The sequence below is a fragment of the Paramormyrops kingsleyae genome, unplaced genomic scaffold (assembly GCF_048594095.1).
Source record: "Paramormyrops kingsleyae isolate MSU_618 unplaced genomic scaffold, PKINGS_0.4 ups134, whole genome shotgun sequence".
Classification (NCBI taxonomy): domain Eukaryota; kingdom Metazoa; phylum Chordata; class Actinopteri; order Osteoglossiformes; family Mormyridae; genus Paramormyrops; species Paramormyrops kingsleyae.
The window spans coordinates 42849-60497 of NW_027326072.1; the positions used below are offsets into that span (position 1 = coordinate 42849).

At 47.8% G+C, this 17649-nt stretch overlaps 1 protein-coding gene across 1 annotated transcript in view; it reads right to left on the reverse strand.

Moving 5' to 3' along the window:
* The window catches only part of LOC111859097 (protein kinase C zeta type-like), a 46533-nt gene that overhangs the window by 12114 nt on the left and 16770 nt on the right, over positions 1-17649 (reverse strand). The window contains exons 3-13 of the mRNA XM_072708562.1: positions 15500-15631; positions 13857-13938; positions 13347-13399; positions 11824-12012; positions 8602-8699; positions 7573-7659; positions 6287-6422; positions 6051-6138; positions 5697-5816; positions 4748-4827; positions 2870-2959 (exon numbers count right to left, since the gene is read on the reverse strand). Coding sequence (XP_072564663.1) covers positions 2870-2959; positions 4748-4827; positions 5697-5816; positions 6051-6138; positions 6287-6422; positions 7573-7659; positions 8602-8699; positions 11824-12012; positions 13347-13399; positions 13857-13938; positions 15500-15631 — 1155 coding nt within the window. The remainder of the gene's footprint in view (positions 1-2869; positions 2960-4747; positions 4828-5696; positions 5817-6050; positions 6139-6286; positions 6423-7572; positions 7660-8601; positions 8700-11823; positions 12013-13346; positions 13400-13856; positions 13939-15499; positions 15632-17649) is intronic.

The window sequence follows — 17649 nt, forward strand, 5'->3', positions numbered from 1 at the left end:
TGAACATTTCATTAAGGCTACAAACGAGGAACGTTCACGCCCAGAAGGCGTCGACTCCGTCGTGACTGACGGGCCTCATAAATCATCACGCGCAAACGCGCCGGCGCTGCCACAGCCGCCTGCCCGCTCCCGGAGAACGCGATTATTACCCCGTTACTCATTTAAATAAATAATTCAGGGCCATAAAAAGAAAGAGGAACCGAATACCCGCCTCCCCCCCCCCCCCCACTCTAATTACCGAATCCGTTTTTCAAGGGGCCGTTAGGAAGCTTCCTGATCAGCGGGCAGCTCCGTCCCACACTGGGCGTGCGGCAGGCTTTGGAACGCACAGCCCGAGAAGAGAAGCAGAGAAGTTTTTTTTTTTTTTAAATAAAGCGAACAAGCAGGAGAGAGACGTATGTAAAAGGTGGCAGCCGGGCATCGTTTCAGGCGTCTGAGCTACGGCTGGGTTTGATGCTTCTGGCCATGATGGTGCTGTCCGCCCCACCTGGCCGATAGGTCCACCACTACGCCGCCAAGAACAACCAGCAACCTCATAACGTGGGATCTTCTTGTTGCCTCCCGCCACCTCATGATGATTCTGCCTGGCGTCAAACACCGTGTGAAATTAATCCCCTTCTCCCTTCTATTTACAGGTAGTGACCGGAAATGTTAGATATAGAAAGAGGCATCAATCACTTCAACAGTGATTACATGCTAGGTCAAAAAAAAGGCTGAAATTCTTCATGGCATTGAGAGGTTCCTTCTTTAGTCTATTTTGAGCTGGAAAAGTGAGGCATGATGATAAGGTAGGATGCTGGAAAGGCTATCAGCCTGGCTCAGATCACATTACATTATGCTTTGCTCTACAAATCAGTCCAGAATATGACCTGGGTAGCTTGATTCATTTTTAATTTTGATACAGAGAGTCTGTTTTGTTGCATTTTGCCTTAACTTACACAATCTTGTGGCATACTTTTACCCATTTTGTACAGTGCAATATCACACAAAAAAATAGAAAAATCCTAGCTTAAACATTTCAGATATTGCTCAGTGTTTTATATAAGATAAATCTTCTAAGCCTTGATTTATGCTAAATGTACAGCAGCCGAATTAATATTAGCTACAGGTGAACCACTTGAAGTGAAAACCACCCGACGGGGATACTAGCTGGAATCGCTAACTGCGCTAACTGCGCTAATGCAAACGAGGACTACCCAGTAATGAGATCCGGCGATCCACTGACTTGTGAGGTCACTGGTGGCTCTGAAAAATAGGTGTGCCGCTAATACGTATGAAAAAAAATTTCACGGCATGTTCATTGGCGATTGCAGGTCTCCATGGCAACAGAGATGCAGGGCAAATACAGCAGAGCCCCCATTAGACACAGTGAGGTGCAGCCGGGAATGAGCAGAAATGCTTGATTACAGTTATAATAGAAACCAAAGAACTTGTCAGAGGCCTTCAGTGTGGCTCCCTGAATGGTTCCCAGAAAGAATGCGCACACTCGCTCATACGACGGCGCTGGGCAGGACCCCCTGTCCTGCCGCCCACGGCCTTCCGAGAAATCCAGAGGGGGCGTCACGGCTAACGCTGGCGTCCCTGAATGAACACACAGGCCGAATAGCCGTCCGTTTTCAGGCCGTGCCCTTCCGTTGTAGTCCTCGTCTCTCTGCGTCATCCATGTTTTACGTGCAATTCACACACAGCTATTCAGGTCTTACAAGGTATCATCTTACATTTTATTTACTTAGCGGCCGCTTTTATCCAAAGCGACATACATATTTCGAGAAAGCAGGCCCAGACAGTCCCTGAAGCAATAGGAGGTTGCTCAAGGTCCGAGTGGTCAAGTCACTCTGCTGACTTCAAGATTTTAACTGGTGACTTTCCCATGGCGGCGTCCTAATCTGCTGAGCCGCACACTGCCTACATTAGTCACCTTTTTTCAGAGGGGATGCTCAGTAAGACTCGTCACCATGCTAGAAGAATAAAAACTCATTATAAGACATATTTTACACATGCATCGCAGTGCTAATAGCTACCATACTTGGGTTAAGATCCTTCTGCTGACACACTGCGCGAAGCCGTGACCTTTGCTCTTCGTGCGCGATCAATCCCAGTCTAACCAGTGGCACCGGCAGCCACATGCAAACATCTGCCTGCGGATTTTTATTTTTAATAAGCTTTTGCAAAAAAAAAAAAGGGGAGGAACACATGTGAAGTGAAGTGCTGGGTGTGGGGAAGCGTCGCCATTAGAGCCACGGATTCCTTTGAAACGCTGTAGCCACCGACGGGCAAATGCAGTCCCCTGGCCCGAAACGTGAAAGGACACCCATTAGTGATGTACCTGCACCTCCAAGGGTAATACCCATATCACTCTCCCAGGAAAGCAGACTCTCCATGGTACGCCTTGCATGTACAACAAAAGCCTGGTGTCAAAAATCACACTGAATCCAAGCTTATGATTTCCACTCTTATTATTGTTATTATTCAGTTACATGTGACACATTTTACAATAGCTAATGCTAAGAGTCCTGCTTTCCCACTCAGCTCTTTGCACATGATGTTTGTTCAGTCGAGGTGTTTTATTTGCATTATGTTTATATTGCACTGTAAGTTACATCACACTGCGTCCAGGTCTATATTGTCATCATCGTCACTGCAATTATTGTCTTGCTGTAAGCACCAATGTGGTCTGTGTTTTGTGTTTGATTTGTGTTTATCGGTGGCTGGAAGGACAGGCAGAGTAAGATTATCATTGCATAGTGGAACGGACTACGGCACATGACAATAAACTCTGAATCTAGTCAGGCGCCTCGACCATTGATCATAAATGAAGTCCAACACCCAAAGTCAAAGGTCAAGTACCTGACGGCCGCTGGAGGCTTACCTGGTCCCAGTCTATGCTGCGGAAAAACGTGTGCGACTTGATGTCCATGAAGCCCGTCTGGACCTGGCAGCCCAGCCGCTCCTTGGGGTCCTGCCAGGACAGCAGAGCCGGTCACCCAGAGGGAAGAGGCCAAAGAGCCTGCTATTGCAGTGCTCTCCCTAACACTGCAGCAGTGAGCAGTGAATGAAAACCTCCTCATTCATGAAATAGATAACGTTTCAGGGGGTGCCGGTGTTAATGTAGGCCACGTGTTATCCCGTCTTTGCTTCCTGTTAGTGGAAATTACTGTGAAATTACCATGAAATTAATTAAGGTCATCGCAGATTTCATTACTCAGTTACGGCAGATGTGAGAGTTCCTATAGCAGGTCTGGGATCAGCACGCCTCCTGGGGGCCGACCTACTTGTTTTGGGAGGGGGCCAAATATACCTGGCTGCAGGCAGTAGGGGGTGCCGTGGAAAGGGCAACAGCCAACACACCCATCGATTCATATCCCGAAATTATATGTCAGCTGCTCTAAATGGGCAGCCTTACAGTTCGTTCAAGTGCTTTTTAGCGTTAATTAGTGGCCTTGTCTGTAGTAAAACGGATCTTGTGATGGATTATGCTATACAATATTCTCTTTCCTTCAACAAGGGAAATTGGCATTTTAATGTGACTGTTATTGTTCTTCAAGACCCATTCAACCATGACGAGAAAGCTCAAGCATGGTGCAGGAGGGCCCTAGCTCAGGCAGCAACACTGCACACAGCTGTACGCTGACACTGCATGTTCACGTTTGTTTCGTCACACTATCCATGTCCTGGGTCATGTGTCGTTCAGAAAAAAAAAACACGTCACTGCACATACTCCTGTGCAATGTGGCAGCATCACTGCACATATTCCACTGCAGTGATGCAGTATCACTGCACATACTCCTGTGTAATGTGGCAGCATGGTTGAAAATACTCTAGCGTTGAGATGCAGAAACCCCACTTAGTCACTGACAGCAGACATCGACTGTTTTCAGAGCCTCTTAATGTAAATCATTAGCTGGTAATTTGTTTACCATAAATGCCTTGCACGGATCACTAGGTCTTATCATGCTCCAGCTGGATAAGACTAAGACTGGTTTCACATGCCTGTGACACAAAGGTTTGTTTGTTATGACACACTGTGATGCTGCGCTTTGCATCTTTCGTAAACCTCCTATATCTCCGCGTCTAGCCAGATTTCAGATAGGGAATGCAATTTGTTTGATTAACCTCAGACTGGCTGATTAGATTCATGGAAATTCAATATAGCTTGACTACTGGTGCTTTTATCACTCGGTTTAATTTTATTTTGTTAATTTTATCCTCAGTATAAGGTGTATAATGTCATCGTCATCACAGAGGAAAATGCGAAAGTGTTTCTTAGTTTGCTTTAATTCCGCTCCATCCTTCATCATGAAACTGGTTCTTTGTTAATGTTTGTCTGCTTCCTGGCAATAGCTACCAGGTTACTAGTGTACTAGACAGGCAGTGATTGAAGATGGATAGATGGCTGAATTAATGCGTCACCTTCTAGTGGTGAAACACCAAGCCTACAACCTCCCGATAACTTCAAAGCTGCCAAGAACCGAACATTTAACGACCATCAAGAGTGACGCATGTTCTTACTTTCAGTTTACTTTCGCCTCAAAGCGTCACAGCAAGGATTCTGTTTCTGCTTTGAGCCAAACGAAAAAGGGCAGCAGTGTGGGGGTGGAGGGCAGGGGAAACCAGGGCTGAGCAGTTGTTGCTGTACTATAAATTGCACGGAGGAACAATCCGGTTCCTTAGTCCATTTCAAAGCAGGGAGATTAGGCGACTCTGATGAGGCCTGTAGAGAAGGGCGAGCCGCGGTCAACACTCTTACCTTGTTCAAGAAGCCCTTCAGAACACTAGCTGCCTTCACCGACAGAGACCTTGGAATGCGAATGGGCTTTTCAAGAATAACTGAGTGTGGGGAAGGGGTGGGGGGGCGTCAGGGGGAGACAGAGATGGAGAGAAAAGAGAGAGAGAGAAAAGAGAGTCAAGCCACCAAGAGACCAACAAAATAAGGTTCCACGTCAACAACAGCAATCCCTCCGTAGCTTGTGTGTGTGTTCTATGTGTTTATTGTAATTATTTACTAGTACTAATTTATGATACTATATCTGTAGTCCTTAAACCCACCCTTAAGAAAAACACAAGATTATTTCACAGCCAAACTGATCATTTTTCCACTGATCATTTGACATTGAAGGAATGCGTGCGGTGAGTAGATGCCTATTTCGGGTAATCAGAAATAAGAGAATGCGCCCAGCTCCACATTTCCATTTCTTTATAACCAAATGGCAGAGTTTCAGGATAAAAGGCTGTTAAAATTACCGCGCTCCCGGGTAAAAGCTGTTGTTTTTTGTTTGATCACCTGCTTCCTAAATGCAGGCCTGTCTGTTACGCTCCCTCTCCATGCGAACTTAACCGGATTTGTCTCTTGCGGTTACAGCCGCAAGTCTGATGGCTCATCGGCTCGGCTGCTCTGAACTCTGAATCAGATTTGGTGGAGAAGTGGCTACCCACAGCCTCTTGTGGGGGGGGGGGGGGCGCTAGTGTCTGATCTGTGGGGAAACTACCCATCGCTGATAAGACACTCTCCGCACTTAATATTGAGAGATCTGTCCTTGCGTTGCCACAGCCGAAGAGCTCCAACGAAGGCCGATTATGAATATACATCGTCGGCGAGCCTCTTGCTTGCCCCGGTCCTACCCACCAATCGACTGGGAACACACACACAAGAGAGTGGGAGTACACAGGCCTGGTCGCCTGCTCGCAGCGGGACTCACCTTGGAAAAGGTACTCCTCTGTGTTCATGTCTGGATTGTCTGTGATGATGTCAAACGGGGACCGCCCAGCCATCATCTCAAACATGAGGACACCCAGTGCCCACCAGTCCACGCTGAACCCTGTGGGGCCGGTAGAAGCAGCTTCAGTCACAGCACTGTGTTTCTTCCCATTTACTCGACTGCTCCTTACCATCACCTCCCTATTTGTCCCCGAGTTCCTTCATTGTTCCACCCATTGCTGCCCCGTTAACTTCCTGCCCCCTTACTGTTCACTTCCTGTTCCTGCTAAGCTCCTATGCACTCCCCCCCTTCCCTAATCCCTCCCCATGCTTCCTGGCATCCCTACACACCTACCATAGTCTTCCCCACGCAGGATCTCCGGGGCAATGTAGTTAGGTGTTCCACAGAAAGTACTGGTGGTGTCTCCGGGTCTGATTCCTTCCTAGAAAAAGGACAGACACACACAGAGTGTTTATACCTTCAGGAGACATGCAGAAGGATCAATTCCTATTTCTAAATCTACAATCATATAATACCACAGAATTAGTACAAGATGCAAAAGAAAGATGAGGGAACAGGGAGGATTTCACCTTGCACATGCCGTAGTCTGTCAGTTTGATATGCCCCTCATGGTCCAAGAGAACGTTGTCCAGCTTAAGGTCTCTGTAGATTATACCTCTCTCGTGGAGAAAGTTCAGAGCAATACATATCTCAGCTGCATAAAATCTATGGAGAAAATTGAGTATACCATGTAAACACATATTCTTTCAATCAATTAATATGATATTTAACTTAATGCATGACGTGGATTAATTTTCTCTGCTTGAAACCCTTCATTTTCCAGAGTGCAAAGTCTAGAATGTGGATTCAGGGGGGATTCAAAGGGGATTCAGACTTGTGATTTGAATTCATTTCTCATGAAATACTAGTTCTGTCCCTCATTTGCATAAGCCGAACATTCACTATTGTACTCCACAAATGACATTTTGAATTGCCTCTGAACATGTTTAAAAGTGTTACCCATTCGGCAAGCTCTGCTGGCACGGGCTGTGTGAGGTCTGCTCCGTGTCACCGCAGCCGTTACTCCCTGAAAGGGCTTCTGGGACCTTGGCGAGCAGCTCATGAATATGTGAGATCATTATCTGTGATTAACACGCTGCTTCACATACGAGATCACCACTCCCTGAATGCAGACCGCGTTGTAGTGACACTCATGCCTCTACCAATTACCCTCGGCCTAATCCCTGTTTATTACGCCGTGATTAAAAACGGCAAACGGTCCTGAACCCTGTGGGGCAACCGGTTCTTTCGTGGCAACCGGTTTTACCGTGGTAACGGCATCGCCAAGGAGCAGTCTGGAAAATGCGGGATAGTCGGGCCAGATTTCGCTAAAAATCTTAGGACACAACGATTCATCCTCATCTAAAATATGGGGCTGATAGCAGAGGGTGCTCACGTGCCGCGTTGTGTGGTTGGCGTCAGCCAAAACGCAGCCTACGGCTCTTTGGGAGCTGAGCAGGTCATGTCAACTTAACCTAAACGTGTTCCCCGGAAAAGCCGGACGCTTGCGGGCTACTGCATCTTCAGCGAGGCTATTTTGGGAAAAAATCTCCGCGCTAGCCGGCATTTTTCAATTATACTTGCAGCGGGAGATGAGGGCAGAGAGCGGTGGGGACTGAGTGTTCTCACAGGCGCCGGCTCATGAGGAAGAGCCATCGAAGAGCGGCATGCGCGGACAAACGTGTGCTCCAATTTGTGCCCCATGATTTCCCTTGTAATAACAAAATAAATAAACAAATGAAGGAAATTAGCCCCCCTCCCCTCTTCAAACAGAAGAGGGGAGGGGGGCTGTTTTGCGCGCTGTCGGGCTTCTCACCGGGCATGTTCTTCCGGAAGCTTCCGCTGCCGTTGCATGTGGAACATCAGGTCGCCACCGTTGACGTATTCGATCACCAGGAACAACCTGGAAGGCAAATGGCACCCCAGTGAGACAGCCCCTCGTGGACTCTCCCCCCCTCAATGCCTCGACTGAGACCGTGAATGCTTGTGAACATATGCAACATGGAACAGGGGTGTGTATAAAAACAAATGCGTGTGTTAATCGAAAAGAGTGCAAGGTCTGGAAGCCTGGAAGCACCCAATGATGCAGAAGAGACCCTACAAGACTGAGCAGGACTCTTGTGGGCAGCTTGGGATATCAGGTCTCTTCCACTTCTCTCTGACTCTGATCGGACCACCAAGCCCCCCCCCCCCACTTCCCAGTAATATACAGTACATTTTCTCCTCATTGTTGCTGGGTCAGCGGTTTGTCAGGAGCATGCTGAAGCCTGCCAACCAGCACGCTCAAGCTCCTCGCTTCTCTCCGAGGAACTTAATCCACCCCCCCCCCCCCCACTCACCCGCCTGAAGGTTCTCATCACTGTGGAGACCGTGCCAGGTGGCTGCATGCGGCGGCTTGTGGGCCCAGATTAGGGAACCCGGCCGAGCCCTGAACGGGCCCCAGTTGGTGGGTGGGGGTGGGGGCTGGAGTCAGAAACGCTCCCCCGGTGTGAGTTACTCGCCCGGGGAGGGTCGCCTTTGTTGGCGTGAAAAGCGTCACCCCGTAGCCACCCCAGCGCTAACTCCATATTGTATCCCGTGTTCTCCCGAACAAAGCTAATCCCACAGACCGTCACCCTCGCTTGCTACCGAATTCCCCGCTAATGACGCCATTCGTGCAACCAGGGACCCCCACCGCCAACCCAAGGCGCGAGGAGATGGAACTGAACTGTGGGTTCCCCCGCTGGACCTCGTGACTCGTGTCTGTGACCGAGATTCGGTGGCCCTGAGCATACCCTTCGAGGCAGGGGTGCAGTGCCTCGGGTCCCAAGCCACGCGTGAGGCGAAAAACAAACGAGCAACTTACCGACTGTCGGTCTGGAAACAGGAGTGAAGGCCAACCAGAAAGGGGTTGCTGGACGCCTGTTCGAACACGTGCTTCTCTGTCTGCACCCAGTCAATGTCCTGTAGAGCAGAACAAGCACAGACAGAGAGAGAATACCCAAGAACGCATTATTAACTCTGTCTTCTGTCCTCACTTACTTATCGCTTGTTTGACACGCAAAGCAAACATACGGCAACGTCGCTCGTTTAAACAGCCGAACGCATCTGCTGAAACGATTGAGGTTAAGCACGCTGCCCAGGGGTGCAACGGAAGCTGTCTGGTTCGCTTTAGCCATTACGCCACCTGCAGCCCGTACAGCAAAACTCACAGGGAATATTAAATCTGCTGCCGGTTTTCTTTACAAAATAATTTTTTAAAAAGGATACAGAGAGGAGACACTGCATTTGGCCACGATACACTAAAAACGACAGCTGCCGGCCCCTCCGAGATGAGTACGTCAGTTCAATGGCACTGCTCAAATACACAGCTGTGTAAATGGATTACGTAACGTAAAATATAACCGGCAAGCCTCGCTGTGCACGCCGGGTTCTGCTTGGGAAACGGGGAACTGGCATGGATAAAGGTCACCCCCGTGATGTCAGGACAGGCTAGACTTATTTTTCGTACAGGCTACCTGTCCAACTGTACACTCTACAGTACCTGTGCTCAAGAAACCGCTAAAAAGGGATATTCACAGGGAAAGTGATGGAAGGGACAGGGGGCCCAAAATCTACCATACTCTGCAGCCGCTCGGCCCGTTTTCGCTATAATGGTATGGGGGAGGGGGCAGAAAATACCACCACCACTCACGGGACACACTCTACTTAAGAAATCTTCTGAAAACATGGTCGGTATTGGTGAGATACAAAGAGAAAGGGATAGAAAGTGTCATGATCTGGAAGCAAAAAGGCAAAATGTATTTCATTGTGTTTTCATGGGTGGAGAGGTCTAGTTATGTCTCATTGGTGGAACCAATCACTCTGTCACCCCGATTGACGATGGGACTGTTGCCAAAAGTCCCTAATGGATACTTTTCACAGAGTAAGTTTTAACATGAGACAGATACAAGAGCACACAGCCCACTTCAATAAATCAGAGCGATTTAATTTCCTGCCAAAGGAAAGAAGATTACTGCGATGAGGATGCACAGGCATCCTGCAGGAAGACAGCTGTCCGCGTTTATTTCACATTCCTGACCTTCATTCCTTGTCTGGCTACGCTGATTGATTATGGCTGGACCTCCAATTGAATTTTCTCTTATTATGATTATTTTTTTAAACAGCCATTGATTCTTCCTCGCCCACCTGCAAGCAATGAACCACTCACTACTAATTTCAGTGTGAAGTTTGTCCTAAATGGTCAATGGTATTTCAGCCTCCCTCCACCAGGGGGCAGTCACCATGACCGAAGATCATTGTAAATACAGTACAGGCCTTATTCCTGTAAAGTGGATCTAAAAAAACACTAATGTTCCAGCCGGCAAAACAGTGATGAAAAGCCTTGATGAGAAGCCAGGTGATTAGGTGCAGTGCCCAGTTGTATGACTTATTCATTGAATCATTTGATCAACCATTTTACATTCGTTCAGCCTTTGGTTACTCATATTTTCATAGAGGTGACATTTTAATACACATAACTTTTGCACAGATTCCGTAGGACTTTAGGGATGGTAATTTTGGCACAGATTTCATAGGTCGTCGTTTCCCAAAAACAAGATGAGAGCCTCCTGTGTTTCACAAGCTTCGCGTTGCCCCACTGCGGTTACTTGATGACACCACGATTCAGGGCCGAGGGGGCGCGGAAAAAGATGAGGTGGATCTCCAAGGGCTGGGGTGTCACTTCCCAGAATGCCGCGCTACACAAAGACCCTCGGAATAGAGGGCCCCATGGAAGGACCTCCTTCCTGCACCTCGAGACATTCTGCCAAGATGCTCTCAGAACAAAGGAAGAGCTCTTCTGTTTGGGCAAAGACAGGATTAATTCAGTTTACAGCCGTTTCGACGCAATCCATCATTATGACGGATTAACAAAAAAAAAAAAAAGAACGAGAAACACGTCCGAGGGAAGAGAGGAAAAGCTCAAACAATAGGACTCAGGTTTGTGCCTCCTCCTCGACGCACAGTGACGGGAAGATGCCAGGATTTCATTAGCCTTGCCTTCCGAGTCCGTTCCCATAAACAACGGAGCGGTAGGAAAGACCCTGTCCAGCTCCTCTATTTTCCCCTCGTTATTAATTTGGACTCCTCCTTGGCCTCTGCCGGCCAGAAACGGGGGCCAGATGCCAAAGGCCAAGCGTGCTGCATGAGTAAGCAAGTATCGCGTCCAGAGCCGCTTTTAACTACCTCCTGGGCCATCCATCTATGCCGCTGCAACCCCCGGAGCCTCGCCAGGACGTGCTCAGCTCCAGAGGGCTGCACTGGGTTCTCATAGTCGCACGCGTGGGCGGCAGGGAGGAGGGAGAATGGGCAAGCCCGCTACTGTTTGTGACCCGTGTCCGGCCTGGTGCCACGATCCTCGCCAAACTTCTTGACATGTTCTCTGAGGCTCCATAATCCTGAGCCCCGACCCCTGACCTTTCCCATGTGACCACTCTCAGTCGCAGCACCTTGAGATCATTTTGTGTTTTTGTTTTAAACATGTTTCTGACTGCGCTATTAGAACTAGGCCAGTTCAGCTGTAATACTCAATCGGTATACCTCAAGTTTATTTTTCAGTTCTTTGGCATATTTATGTGATATTTTAGGATCTTCTGGATGCATCTGTCTGGCGAAGAGAACAAATGGATTAATGAAAAGTTTCTCATGAAGCTGCCTGGGAAAATTCTGTCAGGCAAACACTCCACGAAGAATAGGGGCTGCTTGGTAAATCAGAAGGAGCAGAGGTTTAAAATGCCGAATGGCTGTTTTTATGACAAGACCAGTCCGATCTAACAGAAACGTGTATTAAAAGAAAAGTAAAGTAAAATCTGAAACAGTTGAAGTGAAATGAGAAGCCATCGTACTTTTGATTTCCTCAAAGTTTTTCTTGGCTTCCTGCTCCTGTGGACTACAATACCACTCCACACGCAGACCAAGAATTTGTACGATTTCTTCTTCAACAGCTCCATCTAGTGGCCAAAAATATAATCGTCCCAACCCTACACAAACAATAATCTGAACCTTTGAGGCCAAGTAACTGAAAAGGGGCTGCGTTGTACTCTCTCACCTCATCATCATGCACCAGTTCCTTCTTCACCACTTTCATGGCATAAATCTGGTCATTCTTCTTGAGCCGAACTAGGAGCACCTTGGCATAGCTGCCCCGCCCAATGACCCGGATCAGGTCGAAATCACCCAGTCCCAGGCCCTGGGAGATCTTTATGCTGTCCAAGCCGTCCACCAGCGTCTTCATGTCCTGCGTGAGAAGCAGACAGAATACTTAGGTGCCTCCCATTATTATTAAGAGGATCATTTCCAGCCATAATGGGTCATGCAGGGTGAGGGCAGGAGTTGAGACACCAATATCACAGAGAAAAACCACAAAAGCAGGCAGTTCAGAAAATGCCTTCAGTCACTGGAAGCCTGACTCCTGATCTAGCTACAATTAACATTAATATTTAAGGCCACTATTACCTATTATCTTGCTGTCAAGTTCAGTGATGTTATTGGCATTTAAAACAAGGACAAAACCGTCACATACAACAAAGTAGAGAATTAAGTGAGATGAGTAGTGACTCAGTGTCTAATATGTTGATTTCGTCAAACTAAATGGCTTTGTCCCTTGCTACTGGACTTTCTGACTAAAAAAAGCCCCGTTTAGCTGAGTATTTCCCGGCTTTCTCCTTCCGCACCTCCAGCAGTTCCATCGTCAAATGTGAATGAGCTGGTCCCTCTATAGCGCCCCCAAGAGCACACTGACAGTATAGCATATCAGCCTCCAAGTCTAATCACAAATAGGGTCACAATATGTGGTCTCCAGTCCTCACCTCCAAACTCTCGGCTCTATGTCAAACCCATAATCCCAATCTCTTGGTCAAGGGTGGTCATATACAGTCCAGTAAACTCCAGTTTACAAGAGCTGTGGCCCAGGAGGGTTCAGAAGATATTATTCAGCTTGTCGTATGCCTCAAACACGAGGAAAGTTGATTTACTACCCAAACTATTGCTCCAGTAAAGCAACGTAGACCTGAAACTAAAGCAAGCAATGAAACAGCTCACTCAGTGTTTCTCTCAAGGACAGGGCAACCCGTTAGCGCTCGAGGCCCAGGAAAGACCCCTAACAAGCAGGAGCTTCGAGATCCTCGTTTACAACATGAAAAAACCTCCACTGCTTCAAGGAAGGTGGGACAACGGAGAATCGGAGGACACTCCACGGCCCAGCTTCTGCACACTGGCCAGCATGCAGCAGGTGACATTAAGGAAAAGCTGCAGCAGCCAATGGCTACCTTGCAAAAAGGATACAAGGTCTTCCACTCCACCGATTTAATAAAATTTATCAAAAACTCATTGTTACTGTAGCCCTCTGGGTGAATTCTGCCAGCCACCACACCAAGATTTAAATATTTTAATATTATGTGTAATCTACCTTATTAGAATCCATTAAATTTAAAGTAAAATGAAGAAGGTGAACACTAAGTCACAGCTCAGGGAAATTAACCACCATAATGCATTGCAACTTTGAAAACAGAAAAAGACCCTTTAGGGCAAATAAACAAAGAAAAAAGAAGGATGCCGTGGTACTTTGCTCACCTCTGATTCATCCTCAGATTTCTCCACTGTGCGATTGTGTGCTGGGAAGGGAACTGGAAGAGATCCGCAATTGGGGAGCCTGGTCAGTACTGATATGCTCTCTGACACCCTGGGAAGGCTTGTTTGTTAGCGCTAAGGGTACGAGGAGTGAGGAACACACTTCCCTGATAAACCCTAAACTTCAAAGCTGTAAATGAGAGGCTTTACAACAATTATACAACAGAGTGCCATGTGTGAGAATCTATTAATTAATCAGAATTTTACAGCTGCAGCTTAAGGAAATTATTTAAATACTGACTGTGGGGGGAAAAACTGAAAAAAAAAAAAAAAACTTGTGCCGTTCATGAAATTGTAATATAAATGTAGTCAGTAGATGGCGCCACAAGCCTTTAGGATGGAAAGTACGGCATTCTGCTCCCTCCCCCCATCTCAATTAGGCCACTCTGTCACCTGACTACAGCATCCAATCTACTGTCATTTAAGAGAACAGACGCAGGAAATAAAGCCTACTTTCATCCGTGTCTTCAGGTGGGATGTCCACCTCATCGTTCCTGTCGTCTGCTGGGGGCTCCTGGGATGGCATGGCTGGATCCTGGGAGAGCGGGGGGGGGGGGGGGGGGCAGGACAGGTGTTAGCAGGAAGCACTGTGTCAGTGCCCAAAGGTAAAAGGTCACATCCTAAACATTAATATGAGTGTAAAAGAAATATCAGGAATTTACAGGGCAAAACATCCTGGTATCCTGCCCTGCCTTGTGTCATATGCTACCTGTGATGGTGTGGCACCATCACCAACCCAGAGCAGGAAAAGTGGCTAGATGGATGGATGGGTGGATGGATGGATGGATGGATGGATGGGTGCATGGAAAACGCATCTACAATTAGCTCTGAAGCCAGTCAAATTGCTTGTGGAGATAATCAGATCAGGGCGTAAAATGACCCAATCAATCCCGTTTTCAGCCTGAAGCGTTACACTATACAGATGATCGATACGCTGCAGTGGAAGGATCTCGTTAGGTGTGTGATCATGTGATGCTGTCCAGGGTTATCCCATCAACCCACCCCCAAGGACAGGAGTGTTTGGGGACCCACGGTGCCAAGTGCTAACATGTTTAAGAAGAGAAAGCTTTTAGGTCAATGTCCTAGAGACTTAGGGTAAATTTAGCATCTTCTCTCTACCCTCCCTTTTTACACCCATTGAACAGAGGCTGAGACAAACAGGGCCATGATTCCTGATCATCAGTCAATGTGCCACAGTATCAGAGCCAGAGGGGCTCTGGTGATTATTTTGATGACCGACAGCTGATCGCAAATTTGTGATGGCCGCCAAAGACACACAAATAGGAAAAAGAGACTTATTAGTTATTCCAAGAACATAAATGGATCATTTTATGATCCATGAACATATGTGGGATCTCAGTCACTGTTACAAACTTCCCTGTATTCATAAGCTGTACTGTTTAATGTTGGTGTGGTTTTGGAGATGCCTACAGCGATGTGTACTCGATGGAGCAACCAATGTGGAAAACCAATGTGAATGGAACCAAAGAGAATAGTGGGGGTTCTAGGGTTCAGAGTCCATCGAAGACCAAAAGGTTTTGTATGTGTGTGAGAGTGTAGATGTTTGTGGTATATCAGCTATTGCTTTTCGGCATGCAAGTCTTCAGTGAGACATACAGGGAGAAGCTTCTGACCAGTCAGACCACACACTAATCCCCTGCAGCCGTGTTTCCCAGTCCGGTCCTCGGGGACCCCCAGACAGTCCATGTTTTGGCTTCCTCCCAGCTCCCTGCCACATTTCTGCAAAAACTGGACTGTCTGCAGGCTCCCGAGGACCGGATTGGGAAACCACCAACATGAACTTCAGGCCTGGCTCTACCTAATCAGGGGCCCTAGATACAGCTTTACTTTGATGGTTCCCTTCCTCCACAATGCAGATAATTTGGGGGCCTGACTTTGGCCTATTCTGCCTATAGCTAGAGCCAACACTAATGTACTAATGCCAGACAGTTATAGAGAATGTCAGACTGCTGGTTATTCTGCTCCCTTGCAGTCACTCTAGTTAAACCCTTTAGGTTCAGTACTAGGAGGATCTGGTGAGGCCTCCAGCTGCTGTTGCATGTGACGGTGGCCCTGGGCGGCCATCTTAGACTTACCATAGGCCTTTGGCAGGTGGGAGGGACGAGCTTGTGGCAGCGCTTATGGACCAGTAGCTTGCAGTTGATACACTTGTAGCCCTGCCTTCCGAGTCCCCATATCCTCTCACTGCAGTGGCCGCAGTAAGCTTTCTGTGAGGCAGAGAGGGCACAGCGGGTCTCAGCAGCCGCCCGGATCAACAACGGCAGGCCGTCCGCCAACATGCGGCAATACCAGCCTCACAGGACAGTGACGAAAACCATTACCGTCCATGTGCCCAGCATATGTGCCACTCCACCCTCTGGCCACGTTACGCTTCCACCCGCTTTTGGGACAGATCCCACACCACACCCTGAGAATCCGGTCACGAGGCCGGATCCCCAGACCAGATCCAGGTAGCGGCACGATCCAGGACAATCACACAGTACTCCGCCACTACCAGTTCTATCAGTTCCACTTTTCACATATTTTGCCTTTTTGGCTTTCAGTTCTTGATTTCTGGTTTTAAGCATCTGATAATACACTTCTGTTACCATAATCATCACCATGGTCACCTAACCATCCTAGAGCATTTACAGTAGATTGAGAATGACATCAGAGTATGAAACCCAACTGAGTTCCATTACACACACAGACAGAGCACATTGAGCATTGGTGGAACATCTGAAGGTGGCACCTATGGGACTCCACCCACCCGCTGGTGCTGGAACCCCCAACCATCCAGGAAGCTCAGAAACCTCCAACTGAAAAATGATCATCGCAGCAAATGTTGCTTTTTGCAATTTGGCTCGATGCACAAGACTGAGTAGCAAGTGGTCGGGTTCTCCCAGAATGTCTGCCTGCCTGCATTGTAGGATATAGAAATGCCTCAAAAAGAGTTTCTGACTGGCTTTGCCATCAAAGACCCTTCACTTGAGTACAGGTTTGAAGTTCACACTCCCACCCGTGACTTTTGTTGTGACTGCAAGAGTCGCTGCCAAAAAACATTTCTGAATAAAATTCCATTCCCGAGGCCCCCTACTGTCAGGGTGAAACAACTGCAGGTTGTGTATAGGTCGGACCTCGGCCTAATGTTTGCTTAGCTGGCTCCGCGTGGGAGATCATCAGGAAAAAATGAAATTATTGCATGCTGGCAGTGGTAGTGCTGATGAGCCTGTAGAGGGCAATATTTCCCTTGAGCCAAACAAAAAACCAGGGATGTGCAGTGTTGTGACAGGGACACTCTATGCTAACCAAAGTACTGACTCACCCCTGGCTAAAATAAGCAAGCGAAAAACCGCCAGTTCTCAGTATACCCATCAGAATACTCCCTCACCTCATCATACAAAATCTGTTTCTCTTGCCCTGTAGAGATGATTTATTCCTCAACTACTCTTGGGGACTGATTAAGGGAAAAAAATCTACAATCCTAATACCTTCTACCCAACAATCAGCCGTTGCCCAGCCCCTTCGAGAAAACTTTGACGTTGGCACAACGGTTTGTTAATCAGAGCTGCTCATTGCAGTTCCGCAGTGAGTATAGTCATGTGAGTGATGCTGCCAAATGCAGTGAGTATAGTCATGTGAGTGATGCTGCCAAATGCAGTGAGTATAGTCATGTGAGCGATGCTGCCAAATGCAGTGAGTATAGTCATGTGAGCGATGCTGCCAAATGCAGTGAGTATAGTCATGTGAGCGATGCTGCCAAATGCAGTGAGTATAGTCATGTGAGCGATGCTGCCAAATGCAGTGAGTATAGTCATGTGAGCGATGCTGCCAAATGCAGTGAGTATAGTCATGTGAGCGATGCTGCCAAATGCATCACTGGGGCGCCGTGCTTCAAAACCATACATTCAACTGAAATCAAAAACAGGAGCGTGGAATCTGCCCAGATTCGGCCTGGGTGGCTCTTTTAAGTACGCCGGTTCATCACCGGCCGATAAACAGCACAGCAACTCAGCAGGTGAAGGGAAAGCGGAGTGTGAGACTTACACACTTCACCCCTGTCCACGCGGCTTTCAGGGCCGCGCTAGCCACGAGAGTCCATGCCAGCCCAGCTAACAAAAACATAATAATCACCGGCACAACACCCTGGGCCACGCACTCCTGGAAGAAGAGGTCGGGACATGGAACAAGGATCTGCACAAAAGACACACGTCTTACCCTTTAATGTGGGCATAATGGTGTGTTG